Source organism: Myotis yumanensis, unplaced genomic scaffold (genome assembly GCF_028538775.1).
Source record: "Myotis yumanensis isolate MYYU_CA2020_CCGP unplaced genomic scaffold, mMyoYum1.0.hap1 SCAF_12, whole genome shotgun sequence".
Classification (NCBI taxonomy): Eukaryota; Metazoa; Chordata; class Mammalia; order Chiroptera; family Vespertilionidae; genus Myotis; species Myotis yumanensis.
Genome location: NW_027223763.1, coordinates 58,904,770 through 58,925,744, shown reverse-complemented (window position 1 = coordinate 58,925,744; position 20,975 = coordinate 58,904,770). Strand labels below are relative to the sequence as shown.

The 20,975-nt window shown below is 38.7% G+C and overlaps 1 protein-coding gene across 1 annotated transcript in view; it reads right to left on the bottom strand.

Annotated features, from left to right (window-relative positions):
* Window positions 1-20,975, bottom strand: part of ADAMTSL1 (ADAMTS like 1) — an 876,403-nt gene that overhangs the window by 612,380 nt on the left and 243,048 nt on the right. Inside the window, exon 4 of the mRNA XM_070429962.1 lies at window positions 17,780-17,899. Within this exon, the coding sequence (XP_070286063.1) occupies window positions 17,780-17,899 (120 nt within the window). The remainder of the gene's footprint in view (window positions 1-17,779; window positions 17,900-20,975) is intronic.

The following is a 20,975-nucleotide window of genomic DNA, read 5'->3' as shown; positions in this document are numbered from 1 at the left end:
TTAGAATAGCTTTGGGGGGAAAAAACAAAAACAAAACAAAACAAAAAAAAACACCTCACTACCTCACAGGCCAGCTCTAAGTGTTTCACTATTTTGCTTAAAAAAATAAATCTTAAAAATTGTCTAAAAGTTGTCTTCCATTGACTTTTACCCACTCATCCTCATTTTCATCCAGTAATGTCAAATTCTTCCATATTACAGCTATTTGGTAGACAATTACATCCCCAGATATCTTCTCATGGAAGATCACTCATATAGTTTACATTTTTATGTGCCCATGAGAAAACACAAGTGAGAAGCCAAATAGAAAGATTCCTTAGACTTTACTAGAAAATTCCTAAGAACTTTAAATTCTACAACAGACTGAATACCAATGCCAACCAAGTCCTAATGACGACTCCTGCCCAGGGTGGACAAGGAACCTGACGGATGCTCTGGCTCAGTAGCAAAGAGTAACACAGTCAGTGGGGTGGGGTGAGGGGTGCGGGGGTGGTAAGAGTGCCAACTATTCACAATCCCTGTTAAAAGGCCTGTGAGCTCTCCTAGGTCTTCCCCACCCCACCACCCAAAGCTGGGGTTGTACTGTGTTCATCCTGCATTCCTTGCACCTTGCAGCAAGAATCAATGAATGAATGGCTTTATTGTACATTTAACGCACTCCCCAGTATCCACTAAAACCTCATGTTCAGTAACATAAGCAATAGATATCACAGAAAATGTATGACATTTAAGCAAATTTTTTGATGTACAGGATAAAGGCACTGACTAATTGTACACAATATATTCTTATTTCCTTCATAATGACAAATAAAATAAATTATATTTGAGTTAGCAAATGAGGCCCATGTCAACTGTGAGAATGATTATTCTTTTTCCTTCCTTCCCTTTATTTTTTCTACCCATCCATCTTTCTTTCTTATTGTTATTTAAATCCTTTAGATCTTTAAATAAATAAGTTAAGGAATAAATAATCTCCAATATGAACATATGGACAGGTTGTGTTTAAATTTTTGTTCTTTGTTTAAAATCTAATGCAGTTTTTCACCAAGTAACAATACTTTAAATGGTAGTTAGTTAGCTTCAAGACTCCAGAGACACTGATAAAAAGAAGAACACATGTTTTTACCATCTTCTATGAGGAATGGATTCCACTTCAAAGAATTACTAGAACCCTAGCTGGTTTAGCTCAGTGGATAGAGTGTGGGCCTGTGGAATGAAGGGTCCTGGGTTCAGTTCCAGACAAGGCACATACTTTGGTTGTAGGCTTGATCCCTGGCCCAGTAAGGGCACACATGCAAGAGGCAGCCAATCAATGTATCTCTCTCACACTGATGTTTCTCTCTCTCTCTCTCTCTCTCTCTCTCTCTCTCTCTCTCCTCTCTCTCTCTCTCTTTCTTCTCCCTTCCATTCTTCCCTCCCTTCCTCCCTCCATTCCATTCTAAAAATCAATGGAAAGAATATCCTCAAGTGCGGATTAAAAGAAAAGAATTACTAGAAAGAGGATGATGACAAGGGATTTAGAATCGAAAGTCTTTGTTCTCAGTCCTGGTTCCACAATATACCAGCTATGGGACACTGGGCAACTCCATTTTTCAATAATCAATACTGTGGGGGTGAGAGTGTGTTGTATAGCAATGCTGGCATATGATAATACTGCTGATAATACCTACCTCCCAGGATGACTAGAAAGATCAAATGACTGGATGCAAGGAAAATTGATTTATAAATTGTGACATGAAATCCCAAATTCAAATTACAGAGAGATTCTTCTCAAAACTCCTCATCTTTGAGACCTCATAAACATGTCAGACAGCTTTTTTATCAGCCACAATCACACAAAAAATATTGCAAATTTCTTTTTATACAAATGGGTCTGTCAAAGGGGTTGATGGGCCCTGGCAGTTGTGGCTCAGTTGGTTGGGCATTGTCCCATTCACTGAAAGGTCACTGGTTTGTTTCCTGGTCAGGGCACATGCCTGGGCTGTAGGCTCCATCCCCGGTGGGGGGGCATGCAGGAGGAGACAGCTGATCAATGTTACACTCTTCTCTCTCTCTCTCTCTCTCTCTCTCTCTCTCTCCTCCCTCCCTCCCTCTCTCTCTAAAAAAAAAAAATCAATAAAAGGCTTTTTTTAAAGGATTGATGGTACGTACTCTGCTTCTATGGTAAGGAATATCGTTCCCATTTTACAATTGGTAAAACTAAGACTCAGGCAGTGGCATGACTAGTATGTGCTTGAACTGGAACTAGACAACACACTTCACATTTCTGCAGCAACGAGGGCATTTCAATATTTACTCACATGACCTCTTCCTACTCTAAACCTCATGAGATGCACAGAAGACCATGAAAAATACACACTGCAGCATATTTATAGGATGGTCATCAGCTGATCTTTGTTTCCAATTCCAGATGTCTTTTCTGCTTGGCAGCAGAGGCCAAGCTGTTACAAGGTGCGTGGAAGTAGGTGGTACTTGAATTTTCAGTGCAAGTATTTATTTATAACTCAAAATTCTCACTTCCGATTCTATAAGCATTCTGGCATTGTGAGAAAGGCATATGTAACCTTTGATCAAAATACTTCCTTATTTTAGAATCCTTTTGAATTAAGTATAAGGTAAATACCAAATTCTCAGTTCCAAGATGCAAGGTCAAACACTTCTAATGCTAACTCAATAATTAAGATTTTTTCCAGTTGTATCATAGATCTCTACCTTCTGACACAGAATATACTTTGCCTAATATATCCACTGCTTGTGGACTCAGAGTCATAATTATGAACACCACTGATTGTTCAATTATGCTTTGATAGATTATACCAGTGGTTCTCAACCTTCCTAATGCCGTGCGGCCCTTTAATACAGTTCCTCATGTTGTGGTGACCCCCAATTTCATTGTTACAAATTGAACATAATTAAAGCATAGTGATTAATCACAAAAACAATATGTAATTATATATGTGTTTTCCGATGGTCTTAGGCGACCCCTGTGAAAGGGTCGTTCGACCCCCAAAGGGGTTGCGACCCACAGTTTGAGAACCGCTGGATTATACTGATGTATAAGGCTAATAGTTACTATGCTGAATTGGTTCAGACAGCCATGTGATTTTTTTTTCAACTCATATCTTTTGTTTTTACATGTCTATCTCCTTGTTAGTAATCTCTTCCCTCATTACTATTGATGCCTGATTTGAGTAGCAATAGCTCTCTTTTTTGTAGTTTAAGAAACCTATGTGTTAGTTTTCTATGCTGCATAATAAACTACCACAAACTCAAAGGCTACACACAACACACATATTACTGTACAGTTTCTATGGGCCAGCAAAGTGCCAGCCAGGGCTGGGTTCTCACCTGGTGGCTCATTTGGGGAAGGGTTCTCTTATGGGAAGGGTCGTTCGCAGAACTCATTTCCTATGTCTTTAGGACTCGGTATTTTATCTCTTCAAAGCCAACAGAAAGTAGAACAAGACTCTCAAGTAAGTTTTCTAGCAAGAGGGAGCCTAACATAATTACAGGAATGACACCCAATCACTTTCACCATACTTTATTGGGGAGAAACAAGTCACAGGGCTGCCCCAAATGTAAGGCCATCAATACCGGGAGGTGGGGGTTGGGAAGGACTACCTTATAATCTGTCAGCCATACCAACAAACCCACTTAGAATTGAATAAAAGTTAGAGTAATAAAACCAGAACAAGAGACTATGGGCCTTGGTGAGTTAACTAGAGCTATTTTCATGACTTCCATTTTAATTACTTTCTGAAGCTTGAACATGTTCTGGATGGTCCCAGCTACTCCACATGTGGTTTTTAGACACGTGGATGAGTTCTCACACCAGAGGCCACAACTTTCAAAGAATAACAATGCTGCCTCCTCTTTTCATTCTTCTCTAGATGAATTGTGAAAATGCTGGTCGATTCACTGTCATTCCTGCATTAAAATAGTTTGTTATTGCCGAACCGGTTTGGCTCAGTTGGATAGAGTATCGGCCTGCGGACTGAAACGTCCCAGGTTCGATTCTGGTCAAGGGCATGTACCTTGGTTGCGGGCACATCCCCACTGGGGGGGCGTGCAGGAGGCAGCTGATTGATCTCTCTCATCGATGTTTCTAACTCTCTATCCCTCTCCCTTCTTCTCTGTAAAAAATAAATAAAAAAATAGTTTGTTATTAAGTAGGTTGACTCTGTCTCTGCTCAGTAACTGGAATGCCTAACCCCTGGAGAAGACCAGGACTGTGCCTTTTCTCTGGTGACATTCCCATGATGATGGGCAAAGTGAAAGTGACTCCTGGAAGAGAGGATGCTTATCTCCTGAAGCCCTGTGCTGTTTGATATTGATGTGTGTGTTTTTAAATCCTTGTAAAAGTTCTACTTAGAAAAGACTTCAACAATCCTAGATAAACTTGAACGAAATCGTTATGTCCTTACTATATCCACCGGTCTGGAGCTTATTTAAATTAGTTTCTTCTTCCAAGTATTAAAAAGTCAGCTCCCTATGCCTTCTTCAGTGCCATGAGGTGGAGGTCATAGGCATCAGATTTGATGTGTTCAACTACTTAGACTGCAGTTGCAATCAGAATTTAAATTCTTCTCGCGCAGTTGTTTGGAGAACAAAAAATGTACACACCAAGTGGAATGAACTTTGGAATTCATTCAAAGAAAATCAAATGCCTGTCACTTCTGTCAGCATTTGTTACATTTAGGAATTGTTTTTTGGGGTGATGAAATAATCTCTCCCTCTTTTAGACAGCCCTGGGAAATAAGGCAACGGGGCAAATTATTCTATGACCAAATCCTACCTGAAAGACAATAGCTCTTATTTTAAATCACAATGAAAACTTGTTTGCCCTAGTCATGGTATTTAATGACTTTGTGCTTTTTACAACTATGTAAAATTTAATTCTGTAGTGCAGGTTCAAAATAATAAAAGTCTAGCAGTACATGAATCTTCAAAACTGCAACAATGAAATTATGCCCAAGTTCACCCAATCTGTAAATAAAGCCTGGACTATTCATTTTTGTATAATTTACTGAATGTAGTACATAAACTAGTATGGTGAAATAATTATTTGAGATAGTAACTGATTTTTTTCACTTGTTCCACAAAATATGGGGTTGTCACCACTAACCACAAGTGAGAGATTATCAGACCAGGCCAGAGTACAAAGAAGTTGATAATTCAGTAATGCGGAGGAAGGTTAAAAAATCAATTTCTTAAAAGAAGACATAATTTGATAGCACACCATTTTTTCTCATGCACACTTCTCCTAACTACCTCCACAGTATATGACCTTATAGAAGCTGAGGAGGAAGAGTATGGAGAGAATTCAAGATGTACATGTCTAGAAACTGCATGCCCTTCTCGCCCACCAGTCTTGCTTGGAAAAAAAGGAAGCATGTACCTCTACTTAAGTTTTATGTCTTGGAATCTTAGAGAAGAAAAGACATTGCCTACTTGGCCTTAGTGGAAGGGGAAATCAAGCTTCAGAGGTAAGTCCTTTATGGTATCCTGGTGGCATGACATACAAATCTAGCATGAAAGAGACTCCAAACTCACGTGTCTATTCCCTCAGCTCTGGTTTCCCTTGGCTTGGGAGTCGTCTATGGATTCCAGAGGGACTCTGGAATTACCAAAGGAAGAGAAAAGTGATGGCCTGTCTGCCAGAATGTTCATCACTGAAAATGCTTGGGCAGATTCCCAGCAGGAATCTGATGGAAGAGGCTGCTACTTGGCAGGTAGGTAGTAACAAGTATCCAGAGCCCTGGTAACACCTTGAGTAAGAGGCCAGATTAAAATTACACACCTTTCCCCTCTTCTCTGTGGTGGCATTTACATATGCTTCCCAGAGAATGGGGGAGAGGGGGTAGGGGGCAGTGAGGAGCACATACAACAAACAATCATAAACCCAAATAACTAATGTATTAAATTTACCTGGAAGGAACTACAGTAACTTCCTGCATCAGGATAAATGAGACGGGGCGGTATAAAACAAAAATATATTCAATTACAAAAAGGAACCAAAGTCACTCGAAAGTCACCTAAGTGTGTGACTGTGACATTTATATCGACCATATCTATGTTTGAGTGGGAAAAATTACAAATTATGAAACACAAATTTAAAAAATACTTTTTAAAGTGTATAACAACAGTTCTATCTCTGGAGATAATGGATATTCATTAAACTTTAAGAAGCTTTAAGAAGCCAAGTAGATTCTTACTGTCTTCCCATTAAAACCAGCCTTCTCTATATCTCTTTTGAGACCACATGTTCCTCTGTGTGAATTTTGGTCCTGCAATTAAGAGATTTGGACAATTTTTGACCCAATATTTATCATAATACAGTCACAGAGTAGGTAAAATTATGGTATAGAATCAGATATGCCATAAATACACAAAACATTCTGTTTTCATGGGTATACTAGTAAGTCAGAACCTGTCTAAAGAGGGGGAACTCAGACAAAGCCTATGTAAATGTGGCCAAGCTTTAATGTATGGTGCACATATCATGTACACAGATTATGTACAGCAGAGGTTCATGTGCACACAGTTTGAAAGAGAATATTTCTGTTCTAAGGGATGACTGCCTGAGCTTTTAATTGCCTTGAAAACTAAACTCTTGAGATCCATGTGTATTGTTTAATAATAACAATAAGAGTACAATAAACATCTATACTCCTAAATGGTCAAAAACTGAAAATAACTTCAATACAGTTTTTCAAAAAGATATAATACCTAACTTAACTTATTAAATAAAAATATATCTTAATTCGGTCTGAAAAAAAAAAGAAAAGATGCTTCCCCTCTCAAAGCAAGCCATATGTTTACCAGGACCATATGGGATCATCTGGGAGGGAAAAGTGAAAAGAAATTTATCTTATTGCATCCCATTAGGTTTCAAAGGAAATATGTGCTTTAAATATCTAAATAAAAGTAAGCTTAATAAAGCAGGTCACCTTCTTCAGCTGTGTGTGTGTGTGTGTGTGCTTGTGTCTTGATAATTGACATCATGCTTTCAATTAGTCCAGAAAAGTATTTTAGAATGAATGATGGAGGCAGTCTTGTAATAGAAGAAATCCAGTCCTACTCTATAAAATCACATGAATAACTATAATCACTTAACTTTATATATTACTAGAGGCCCGGTGCATGAAATTCTTGCATGAGTAGGGTTCCTAGGTCTGGGCGGCGATCAGGGCCGATCAGGTTCCCCGCCTCCTCCTTCCCTCACTCCCTCAGTGCCCCACCACCGCCGCTGGTCGCCTGCCATGTTCAGCGCACATCATAATGAGCGATTGAACTCCCAGTCTCCCAGTCGAACTCCTGAGGGGACAATTTGCAATATTAGCCTTTTATTGTATAGGATAATAAAACACAAAATCCATTAAAGATGACTTTTTCTCCCAAACCAGATGATCACTTTTGATAGCAAGAGAAAGCCTGTTAGTGTAGCAGGTAGGAGCATAGACTGTGGAACCAGACTGTTGGATTCAAAACCAGGCTCTACTACCTACAAAGGGTGTAACTTTGACAAGTTAGTTAACTAATCTGTGCTTCGGTTTTCTCATAAAATTATCTTGATATTATCTGAAGTGTTTGCCATTATCATTATCATCATCGATGCAACAAATTTAGCCAGTTTCTGGTAGATGATAAATGTTTGCTGCTGTTGTGCTCACTGCCATCACCATCACCATCACCATCACCACCAGCTGCTCCACAGTTCAACCAGTTATCCTGCATTCGCCTTACATCAGGGAGTACTGGTGCTAGGGCAGTCTCTTCATATAAAGGAGAACCACTGAAATATGTTGTGACAACCTTCACTCTCTCTTTTGAGCTACCTTCCTTACATTAGTGGGAATAAAGATTTTTGTGTCTTTGTCCTCTTCTCTTTGACACTTCATAGACTACAGAGTTTTTAAAATTGAAATGCAATTCATATACCATAAAATTCACCCTTTTATAGTATATTCTTCAATGTTTCATAGTATATGGTGCAACCCTCACCACTACCTATTTCTAGAACATTTTCATCACACCCCCCAATCTTAAAACCACTGGGAAATGAATTTTATATTCAACATACACATTTTTGGGATTTAGGGCAATTACTGTTATCACTATGGGAGAGACTGTTAGCTACTCACTCCAAAGTGTGTTCCCCTTTCTCTCTTAAACTAGGTATGTAGCTGCCCAGAATAAAAACTGCATGGCCCAGATACCCCTGAACCTAGCCATGGCTCTGTAACTAAGGTCTTGCCAATAAACTATTAAAAGAGATACTGAGTGACAACTTCTGGGACAGTCCTATGAGCCAACTGATGTATGTATGCCTTTTTCTCCATCACTACCTTATTGCTTGTCCCTTCCTCCATCCCCCTGCCTAAAATATGGGTTGTAATGACTAGAGTTCTGGTAGCTATTTTGGGTCACAAGGTGCCCTTGAGAATCAAAGCCTAGAATGATTTAAGAGAAAATGAGAATGAGCCTTAGTCTCACGCACCTTTGATCATACTGGCCCTGAAATTTCTATCTCTAGAAAATGGCTTTTACACAGGAGAGAAACAAAGGTCTCTGTTTATGTCGTTATTTGGGGAGGTTTCAGTCACATACAGTGGAATTAATACTAAATGGCATAACCTTACAATATTCCCATTGGTGCCATACATTTTGAGTTGCCGAGAAGGTAGAGTACTTGAAAAGCTGATACCAATTTATTTCACTCTTCTTGAGAATTATACCAAATTAGAGTTCATCACAGAACACCATAGTTTGCAACAACTTATTTAACTTAGCTCTCTACATATATGCTCCACACACTCACTCATTTATACTTTGTGGTACATGGAATACATGAAAATCAATCATCTCCATAGAAACTTGGGACATTTACCTACAGGGGCAACTGGTCATACTGTCAAACCAATCTACTAAATTGTACTTTCAAACTGGTGACCACACATATACCCACAGTTAACTCCATTAGAGCTCAATGGAGTGTACGAAGCAATAACTCATGTGGGCATCTAATTGCAAACTAAAATAAGGTCCACCTGAAATGTGTTTAGCAGCTCCTTTGAACCTGCTTCATGTATAATCAAGTTCAATCTTCTGAAAAAAAAAAAAACAACCAACACCACCACAACAAAATAAAGTGCTATATTTGAACACTTTCCTATTAAAAGAATGAACTATCTTCAAATGATACTTACAATCTAAATCAGTGATGGCGAACCTTTTGAGCTCGGCGTGTCAGCATTTTGGAAAACCCTAACTTAACTTTGGTGCCGTGTCACATATAGAAATTTTTTGATATTTGCAACCATAGTAAAACAAAGACTTATATTTTTGATATTTATTTTACATATTTAAATGCCATTTAACAGAGAAAAATCAACCAAAAAAAATGAGTTCGCGTGTCACCTCTGACATGTGTGTCATAGGTTCACCATCACTGATCTAAATACTCTGCCATTACCCTGGTGAGCTTACATTAAAAAAAAACAAAAACACACAACACATTTTGACAGTGAAAATTAAAATGTTAATATTCTAAACCCCTAGAGAGCAAGAACTGCTTAACTCATCTTTAAGATAGACTAGTGTGTTGAATATAGTAGGTGCTCAGTATTGCTGAGATGACTCAGTATTCTTTAAATGCATATCATCTTAATCATTTAAGTAAGAGACCTGTTTTGTGACCTTGGGAAAATTACTTTTCTTTTTTATTTCTTCATTTGTTAGGATTAATGAGATATGTAGGCAAAGTACCTTAATAGCACCTGTTATGGAAGAGATAGACAATACATGAGAGTTGCTATTCTCATTACTACGGTTGTTGATATATCATAAAACATAGTTTTTGTTTAAAATATCTATTGCAGATGGTCTACAATATGTAGAAAAAGATAAATAAAGATAAAGTAGGAGGAATGCCACAAGAAATGCAAAGCATTTTTGGAACAGTATCCAAGAATTAACTCCTATTCTGAATTTTTTGACTGTCTATATCACACTACAGCTCTATCCACACCCTTACTTGCCTATCCTCCCTTCACCATTCTACCCTCTGAGATCTCATGATTTCCTACTTCCTTTCACAAACTTTCTCTAATATTCCACTCCTGGCTTATCATCCTTGCAGATTAAGAGCCTAGTCATGGACTCTCCACATCTGTGGTGGGTCCTCTGAGCAGCATGGAAAGGCAGGGCAGTGGCTGGTTCCATGAGTAAATCCCGTGACTGCTCAGAGAGACAAGCTCACTCTGAGGACCAGCCTGAGGACAGCTTTCTGGAGCAGGTGAGACTTGAGGTGGGTTAGTAAAGGGAGCTTAGAGAAAAGGAAGACCTGCCAGGCAGAAGAGGCCCTGTGACCTGGTAATTTCATATGGGAACAAAGTGTGGTCTCAGCAGGCTGGAGGGAAGAAGGTCTAACCGGATGTCAGAAACAAGGTTAGAGGTCAGGAGGGGCAAGATTAAGGGGTTTTGACAGTGAACTGTGTTGAGGAACATGACCTTACAGAAACACCTACTTGGCTTTGACATGCACATACTCATTGTATGAAGGGCCAAGTGGAGCTTTAGGCATATTATGTTAGTATAGGTCCAGACAGAATGAATGGGCAGCCAATTGATGTTTGTGGAGAATTGGAAAGGAAGGTGAGTCTACTATAGGTAGGAAGACCCAACTTCAAAAACACATAATTGATTTTGACATAAAACATAATTTGAATAGAAATCAAAAAAGTTCATCAAATAGTAAGGAATTTGAATTTTCACTAAACATCTAATTTGAAACAGTATCCGAGGGCTGTAACAACATCTAGAACATGTTTATCTTAAAGCTCAGGAAAACAAGGTTCAGACAGTTGAATGACTTGCCTGGTGTCTCCCAGCCAGTTAGAGATAAAGCCTCAACCTGACATCACCACCCTTCCCAGGCTTTAGGCTCTACAAACGACACTGTCCCATCAAATCCCACAGTCCTAGTGCTGGTAAAACCTTTTCACCGTAGATAAATATATCTTCTCTTAGCAAAAGTTACATGTGCATATTTAAGTAATCCAGATATTTAGTCTTTCTTTTTAATATTCATTTTCCTTTGCCAACATCAAGTTGAAATCAAACTTAATAAAATAACACAAAAGAAAACTAAAATGTGTTCCTTCTCAAAACTTTCCATTGGTGATAATGCTATTACTTTTTTTTTTAATATATTTTATTGATTTTTTTTTTACAGAGAGGAAGGGAGAGGGAAAGAGAGTTAGAAACATCGATGAGAGAGAAGCATCAATCAGCTGCCTCCTGCACACCCCCCACCGGGGATGTGCCTGCAACCAAGGTATATGCCCTTGACTGGAATCGAACCCAGGACCCTTCAGTCTGCAGGCCAACGGTCTATCCACTGAGCCAAACCAGTCAGGGCAATGCTATTACTTTTTAACCTGAACCAAAATATGACATTTTTCTTCTTCCTTAAAAGTTACTATTAACAAAGGTAATATAGTATACGGAATTTTAAAATCAATATTTAGAGACTAGCAGCCCAGGGCACAAATTCGTGTGGCGCTGCCCACCCTCGAGTTGCCTTGGGCTGGTCCCGCCTTCTCCTTCCACCCCCATCTCCCATCTCCATAGCAACGCCCAAGGCATGAGCAGGTCACCTCCTGATGATAGGAACTAATAAAGAGCTAATATGCTAATGGTCTGGTTGTGACATGTTACAGTGTCCCAGCTAATTTGCATATTACCTCTTTATATGTATAGATTATATCCACTCAATAATATTATACTGGTACATATGTCTTTTTAATGTTTTGCTTCAATTGTCAATCTGATTACAATCTCAATTTTAAAGGCCTAAATTTCTACCTACTTTGAAATAACACCTAATCTAAAAAATATGTCTATCCAAATTAGAAGATTAAAAAAATCAACTCTCAGAGGATATGCTGCCTCAAAGACGTACTTTGCCCATGCCTACAACCCATAATATTCTCTTACATTTTCTTAAATTCAGGTGACAGGAGTTTGGTGCCAAATGACCTTGGCTTTCTGCTAGAGTTGTGGGCAACCATTTCTCTCTAGCTGCCTTCAACTACTGATGGTCAGCACCTCCACACACACCTAAGCCATAGATGCCTACTAAGCGTAGGCATTTAAACTCCTCACAGAGGCTGATCTGTTCAGCTCTGCCTTACAAACAACTAAGGAGCTTCTTTGAAAGTTACTTGTCTTTCCAGGAGATGAATTAGTTCTTTATATTAAGGATATTTAGTATAAGGAAGCAATAAGTTATTCTCTGGTACCCCAGGTGATTTTGAGGTGTAATTTTTTTTTTCTTTTTACCTTTTGGACTTTTTATCCAAGGATAACATGCAGAGAGAAATGTGCATGAATCTTAAATCAGTCTGTAGAGTTAGTTTATGCTTATTAGGAAAGTTTGAAAGTTAAGCAGCAAATAGTCCGCTCCTCACATTTATAACTTTTGCTAAAGATATTTGACATTCATTCCTAAGTATGCTAGTTTACTCTAGGATAACTATAAGTGGAGACTATCTCAGGAATGTAAATGGTAACTTAAAGGAACAAAGTCAGAGTTCATGCCTAGCAAGAATTTATTTGGTATTGAAATTTCACCATTACTGACAAAGTTCTCTTTGGGCAAGACCTAACAGTGTGAAACCTGAAATATGCTCAGAAAGAGTCCTTAAATTCATGTGTTTTTCAAATATTTCTAACTGATGTTAAATTTTTTAAACAGAATTATATGTTTTGAGAGGTTGTTTGACCTTAAAGATCTGCTTTCCTGAGTGCTGGGATTTTTAATGTTTCAAATTTTATTATTTCCAGTGTCTTTTAAGTAATTAATCTTGATATCTATTTGTTATTTGGAATAAATGACAGAATCCTAGCAAATAGCGGACATCTCATAAACAACAGATAGGAATTGTATAAGCTGTAAGGAAATTAGAACTTGATAAAGAAAAAAAAATTTCCCCCCTTAAAGGATAATGGTTTTCTCCATAAATTCCAAAGGTCAAGTGTAAAAAAGTAGTCCCTCTCCTTAAAGACTGAGATTCATCATCCTGACATTATTTACTGGAGTCCCAGTTCATGAACTGATAGGAGGCCCCATGATCGTGTGTTCTGTTGTCTTACGTTTGACTACTCCTTAATTATACTGTGAGGCAAAAATGCACATAGTGTATATATTAAATCTTGGGCATTGATTTTGTCACTTTATGCCAATTCCACCAATGCTAATAAAAATAGCATTTATTTTACATGTATTTAAGGATATTTCAATCAGAAAAAGTTCAGTAAATAATAAATTTTCCTGTAACCAGTAGCTATGTAAGCATATATTAACATTTAATCTTATATATTATAGATATGGTTAAAGTGTACTATGTCCATCTCCCCAGTCCTACTTCCCTTCTTCTCTATCTGTCCATTAAGTAACCAATGTCACTAAGTTGGAACATATTTTTCCCACCCATTTTTATGTATAACTAGTGACCCGGTGCACAGATTCGTGCACATTGAAAGAAAATTAATTAGAAGGTGGCCAGTGGGACTGGACAAGATGGGCCAAACATGCCCTGGAACCAACCTCCCACAGTTCCTCCCCGGTGTCTGCAGAGTGAGGGGGTCCCTCCTGCAGGCAGGGTCCCTTGGCCTGGCCTGTGGGGATCGGGCCAAAACAGGCTCTCTGACATACCCCGAGGGGTCCGGGATTGCGAGAGAGTGCAGGCCAGGCCAAGGGACCCCGCTGATGCACAAATCCGTGCACCAGGCCTCTAGTCAATTAATAAAAATATAGTAGTCACTAATCAATGAGGCTTTATGAAGCTATAAGCAGCTTTGAGCAAGTGTGCTTATGCAATTAAGTGTTAATTCCTTCTTCTCTTTTATGCCACTAACACTTAGGAAGAAAAGGAGATCACACTTTTGTGTAATTCTGTCAAGAGTGTACTGAATGAATTTACATGAGAAGATGCTAATGAGGGAGCAAGAAGGTAAGTCATTTTTTGGTAATATAAATCTTCTTGACACACTGCTACTTGTATTTATATCCACTCAATACTCCACAGTAGTAGCCAACAGAGAAGTATAATTAAGCTAATTAAATTATTATTTTTCAGATCTTATCAGTTAAATTCTAATGTTTCCTTTCCATTGGCAGGATTAAAGAGGAAGTTAGTGGACACCTTGAAAACATATGGAAATAGTTATATTCCATTTTACATCATTGTATGTGTGTTGGGTGAACTAATTTTTCAGTTCATGGAAATAATACTTACCCCCAACCTTCCTCAACCCCTGCCAAACTGAAGGGAGGAAAAAAAATGGATCAAAAGCAGAATCATTCCTAATAAATTGCATGTTTTGTTTTAGTTGAGCTTCAGAAAATTACTGACTTGACTTAGAGAACAAACTCTATCTTTTCACAGGCAATCTTTAAAAACAAGCATTTCTGAGGATCCCGCCTGAAAGTTCACCTCTCTTCCACAAAGGACACCTCTATGTCACCAGTCATTAAAACGACCATTCTACCTTCAATTGGAATAAATATTTAAATAACTTTTCTTTTCTACCAAGGTACAATAGTGGCTTAAATAACCGGTTTGTGAACCACAAAGTGATTGGCAAATGAGGTTTGCACTAATTACATACTGCAGAAACTCCCCATTCTGTAATGACTTTCATGTTAATTATTATCCTGATTTTGTATCTGGCTGACAACCAAAAACAACTGTGATCTGTTCCTGGACTATTCCAAGAATGAATAGCAGCCTTTGACAAACATCCTATTTCTGTAAACAATGCAAACCATATACATGCAGAGTTCCGCAATGATTCCAAGTTTAGCTGCCTGCTGTGGATCCTAGACAAATGGCTCACTTGGATTGCTGTTCACAGTGTGGTGAATGAATGGAATTAACCCTCTGAGAGGAAGCTAACTAGAAAGTTTCTCGAATGCAATGTAAAAGTTAATTGTGCCAAAAGGCCCTAATTGAGAGGGAGTTGAGGAAATGCTACTTAAAGGTCAAAAATCAGCCCCCTCTCCCAAATTAAACGTTTAGGTGAAAGAGTTTCACAAATGAGTTAGGATGTTCTGTTTTACAAAAATTATTTGAAAGAACAAAGGTTATAAAGGAGAAAAATTTTAAAAAGAAAATAACAATAGTTTTACCCAGAAATGTGACAAGATGTATTCTGCAGTTAATGTTACTTCTGCTCAAAAAGTTATATGTATTGGGGATAAATTTGTTCCACAATTACAAATTTACATTCTTTACTATAAACTTACACACTGACTTAAAAGGATAGAATGAAGATAATCCCCAATGTTCTCTCCTCACCTCATTAAAAACAAGATATTAGTACCATTTTAACAATAATTTGCATTTAGAAGGACTTTCACATTTATAAGGCCCCTTACATGCAGTGTTTTCAACATAAACACTAACAACAGAGCAATACTGGTAGAGAATAGTCACAGTGTTGTTGTTTTTTCCCTCAACAAACACTTAACACAACTGAGCGTTTGTTATGTCCAAGGACAGGACTAGATGCTTGGGAGGTGAGAATCAACATGTATCCCCACCTCAAGGAGCAGAGCTACTAAGTCCAGTAGGAGAGGCGAAATAAGTGCATAAATGTTTAGGGTACTAGAGAGGACTTACTTGAAAGCAGACAGAATTGTACAAATAGATTATGTTGCTCAACTATTTTTCCTCTCATCCACCTGCGCTTGCCAAGTGGTGTTTGTGACCTATACCAGGAAGCTCTCTGGAGGATTCTCCCATTCTGCTCCAGAGCCTCCTCCCAATAGAGCAGAAACTCACAAATAAGAGGCACAAAAGGAATTTCCACTTTCCTGGCTACTAATGCAAGTAACAACTCATGTTGAAATTCTTTACCTTAGACAAATACAGAGATGATGGTGATTTCATCTTTTCGTGTCTAGAACATAAAGTTACACTTTAAAAGTTTTATGTCCTCTGGCCCAAATGAAGTGCTCAGAGAGAGAAAGACACACCTTACACAGAAATCGTTAGAATTTCACAAATGTATTATGAGACTGAATTAGCTTCTGGTATTTAGGAAGCTTTGATCTTTTCTTTTTCCCCCTCACATTTTCTCATATAACCCAGGTTCTGACAGTGTTGGTAGGCAATTCCTCTTCCAGGTTTAATGCTTCAGTCTACTCCCTGACTCATGACCTCAATAGGTTTCAGGAAATTCAGCAGCATGCGCCCTTTTTATTATGATGTAAATCAATGTAATGCCATGTAATGACAATGTTCATGACACTTTCAATGCTTGCCAAGTGACAAATATTGTTTTTAGTGACACTACTATAACAATTCCATTATGTTCATAATGAGTTCATACTATTCAATTTCCTTTACAGTATAAATTATGTAATAATTAGACTTGCTTATGAAGTGTGAACACAGTATCCACATAGCAGCACTTTCCAGGACTTTGAATAAACCAAATCCCAAGTCAGCTAACATATTTTATATTTTGCATAATATCAAATGGGACAAAATTAAAATATACCTACAAAATATTGTTCACAGAAAGGAGGAATAAAATTTAGGTGGCAATGTGTGTGTACCAGAATAGATCACACACACACACAAAATAAAAGATTAAGCAAACAACAAAGTTTAAAAGGTATGCTCTGCATATTCAGATTTTACTGATAAACACACACACACACACACACACACACCATATGAAAATTAATTATAATTCCCTTGGAACCTTTGCCCCTGTTCCTGCCCATACTGGGGCACAAGCTCTGAGAAGGATTTGAATGTCCATCATAGAGAGGATGGGAATGACAAAAGCAATAAGAGGTGGCCTGTGAGTGGCTTGGGAAGCTAATTTACTCAATGTCTGCAAGAGAAGTTTATGAGACAAATATGCAAACACACTCTTTCAGGAGGACTATAAGGAGGCAGAGTAGAGGAGGCAGAAATAAAGACACGTATATTTGCTAAGGCATTCTCTTCTGTGATCCTACCATTTTATGATTGGACAAGAAATTCATTGTCTTGTGCACACAGCATCCTCTAATTACAATGTGAGTCCTTCTGAGCATAAGGTCAGCACCATGAAGAGCCACATTTAGAACCTTCTGAAGTCACCAATCCAATTCTCACATAAAGTACAATTACCAATCTTAGTTTGATTTGCAAGCAAAAGGAACCTGCATCTTGACCTCTCCTGTCAATGATACTGCTTGTTTTCACTTAAGAGATCATTTTTCTAGACTTTTCCCCCTCAAAACCACCACCAGAGAAACAAACTTTCATAAAATAAATATGACTAACACTTTGAAGTAAAAATATCCACAAAGAAGCTAGGATTGGAAGATGGTGGAATTTCCATTGACCCATAAAACAACTTGGGCTTTAAATATAAACCTCCTTTTTTCTTCACTCATTTAAATTATTACCATTTCATGTTTGGACTGGCTGGAAAAACATCAGTTATTTTCATGTGAATCCTCCACATGCTGCCCCAAACAAACTTGAACGCTTGAATAAGATGTTTGAAGCTTGCCAGAATCAGAGAAAGTCAGAAAGGTGTCCCGTACAGCCTGTCCACAGCCCTACCACTTTGCTTCCCTCTCCTTCTCACAGATACGAGAAAATACCATCCAATCCTCTTCAGATTTGCTAAAACCAACAACCATGGCAAGTGAGAATTAGCAATTGAACTGCTGTGTTTCTAAGAAGACATAGGAGAGACACTGTACCGGGTCTTCAGTTCTGTGACTATTCAGGAGGTCAGACAGGAAATCTTCATAATATTGCACTCTTCCAACCAGTGGAAATTCCCTCAGGAAAACAAGCCCTTCATGTTGGTCTCCGCATACCTAGAGAGATAAGACAGCTGAGTTAAGCCTTCAGACAGAGCCTGGAGGGAGGGGGCAGAGAGGAATTAATGTCTCTGAGTTGTAGAAACTTCTTGGATTCATTTCAAGTCTGATTAGAGCAATCAAAAACAACGCGCGCAAATACATATTAATGTGAGAGCCACTAAAAAATTCTGACATGTGGCTAAGCCTTGATTGAATGCCAGAAAGTCCCCTGCTAAGCTGGTGCCTCTTAATTGACTGGTGCACATGGTGATTATAGCTTATCTTTGTGGCCAGCTCCAGTGTGGTCAGGCTCCTAGACTCATTCCACTGGGTTACTCATCTGTATGTTTGTGTCACATCAGGGTCTTGGATCCACAGGGATCTATTCCTAGCCCCATAGATCTGAGTCCCTTCGATCTGAGCATCTGGTGGGTCCTGATGTCCTATTAAATATCTAGGACAGGATATGTGGGATAGGAGCTGGCCTGAGCCCAGGACTGACTTCCTGAGTTAATCAAGTGCTTTAGAACCAAGATGCACTTGAGCTACTCTGGAGGGAGGTACTGGAGAACTTTTATCTAGAGCTTATCACATACCAGGTTCTTTACACTTGCTATCTTGCACCAGCCCCAGGAGGTGTCTGTTATTAGCCACACTTTACAAATTAGGAACTGGAGGCACAACGGGTTTCGGGAATCTGCCAAGTTAGTAAGTGTTGAAATCAGGACTCAAATACAGGTCTGACTCTAAAACCCTTTTCTTTTAATTATATGGCTTTACTACTGAACTACTCAGACCTCCTCTGGTGTAGGATAAACTATTAAATAACTCCTATAAATTCAAAGAATAATCAATTCACCCAGGATTGATATCAGCATTATTGGATTGCTGAGAAAATATGAAATAATATATGCAAAGTACTTAGTGAAGTGACTCGCATATAGTAAGCATTCAATAAACAGCCATCATTAACAAAAGCACATGCTGCTCAAGGAAAAATCTACACATTTAACATACATGAAGTACTTGGATATTTACATTTGTAGTAGACATTATAAATGGGTATTATATTTCCTTCACATTATCTTTATATTGTTTTTACTTTCAACTTTTATACAATTTTAATTTTATAGCTTTATATGGTACTAGTGGCCCAGTGCATGAAATTCATGCATGGAAGGGGTGTCCCTCAGCCCGACCTGCACCCTCTCCAATCTGGGACCCCTTGGGGATTGGGCCTAAACTGGCAGTCAGACATCCCTCTTGCAATCCAGGGCTGATCGCCCCTAACCACTGCCTGCCTGATCACCCCTAACCACTCTGCCTGCTGGCCTTCTCACCCCCAACTGCCCCCCCTTGCCAGCCCAATCACCCCCAACTGCCCCCCATAGGCCTCCTTGACTCCCAACTGCCCCTCCCATGCCAGTCTGCTCACCCCCAACTGTTCCCCCTGCTGGCCTGCTCACCCCCAACTGCCTCCCCAGTTGGCCTGATTGCCCCCCACTGCCCCCCACTGGTGGCCTGTTTGCCCCAACTGCCCCCTCTCCCCTCCTGGCCTGATCGCCCCTAACCACCTCTGCCTCAGCCCCACCACCATGGCTTTGTCCGAAAGGACGTCTGGAAGGTCTCCCGGTCTAATTAGCATATTACCCTTTTATTAGTATAGATTGATAATATCTGTAATGACTATGGGGGTATTTATCACATTAATTTGTACTGTCTTGAAAGTCTGCAATAATCCATAATAATGAAAATCATTTTAAGCCCTAAGTTTTTTGGAAACAATGATAATTTTCTTTAATTCATATGTAAATGGCCTCTGCTGATAGGTATACAGTATGCTCTGCATCATTGTAGTAGATAGAATCTTGGACCCATTTTCTCCCTTTGCAGATATTATTACATTTACTGAGTTGTTGACTTCAAGATAGGGTTAGTTTCCTATGTTATCCAGGTGAGACCAATATAATCACATGTGGCCTTAAAAGCAGAAATTTCAATGAGATGAGGGCAGAAGAGTAAGTCAGAGAGATTCATATAATGAGAAAGACGTGAATTGCTATGTCGTTGGCTTGAAGATGGAGTTGGGTATATGGAAATGTGAGAGAAAAATGAGTTCTGCCAATGAGTGAGGGGTAGAAGACCTGAGGCCTAGTTGAGAACTATATCTTAGGCCATTAATTAGCTTTTAGCCCAATAAGACTCTGAGAAGAGAATCTAGCCATGCCTTGACAGAGTTTTGACTTACAGAAATAATGAGATAATACTCTTGTATTGTTTTAAGCCATTAAATCTGTGGTAATCATGGCAGCAACAGAAAACTTACATAATCACCAAGAGGCAGGGTAACAGAGGTCAGCTTGTTTCTTCTCCTACATTAAGTTTCCTAAGGATTGACCAGCACTAAACAACTAAAGGTAGAATTTGCAAGAACTAATTCTTGGAAATGTATCCCTTTAGCTAACCTGACTTAATCCTGTTACATTTGAAATTAACTTTCTCTTACTTCTTTCTCATCAAAGTCAATCATCCCTGGATTCTATAATTAAATATACCTCACGACCTGTCTAGACCATGTCACTTCCCTGCTCAGAAACTTTCAGGGTTTCCCTTCCTGCTGAGCACATTCTAAATTCAGGGGCTCAGTAGTCAAACCACCCACAGCTCCTCCAGTCCTAAATAAGGAGTAGTTGCATTTGTGGAACTCTGAAAATGACCAAGAACTGAGTTTAAAGTGACCTGGGATCAATGTGTTTTAATTTATTGTTTTCAAAAGAACTAATGTGTGGTGATTGCTACTGAATCTCACATTTTATGAATCATTTCTCCAAAAATCCTAGGCTATTCTGAATTCTAACTTTATTAGTCAAAATGGTAGCTATCTTTAGTCATCCAGTGCTGGAGTTCTTAAAAGTGTCAGTCTGAAAAACAGATTAATAAACTTAGATGCGCTTTCTTTGTGAAAACTTTTGTGACAGGGGAAACTTCTTTTGTTGAATTAATTAGAGACACAGACAAAAATGACTCAAATCTCTTCCAGAAGAGACAGTAAGATGTCAAATATAAGGAATATATACTTTAATTCTCAATC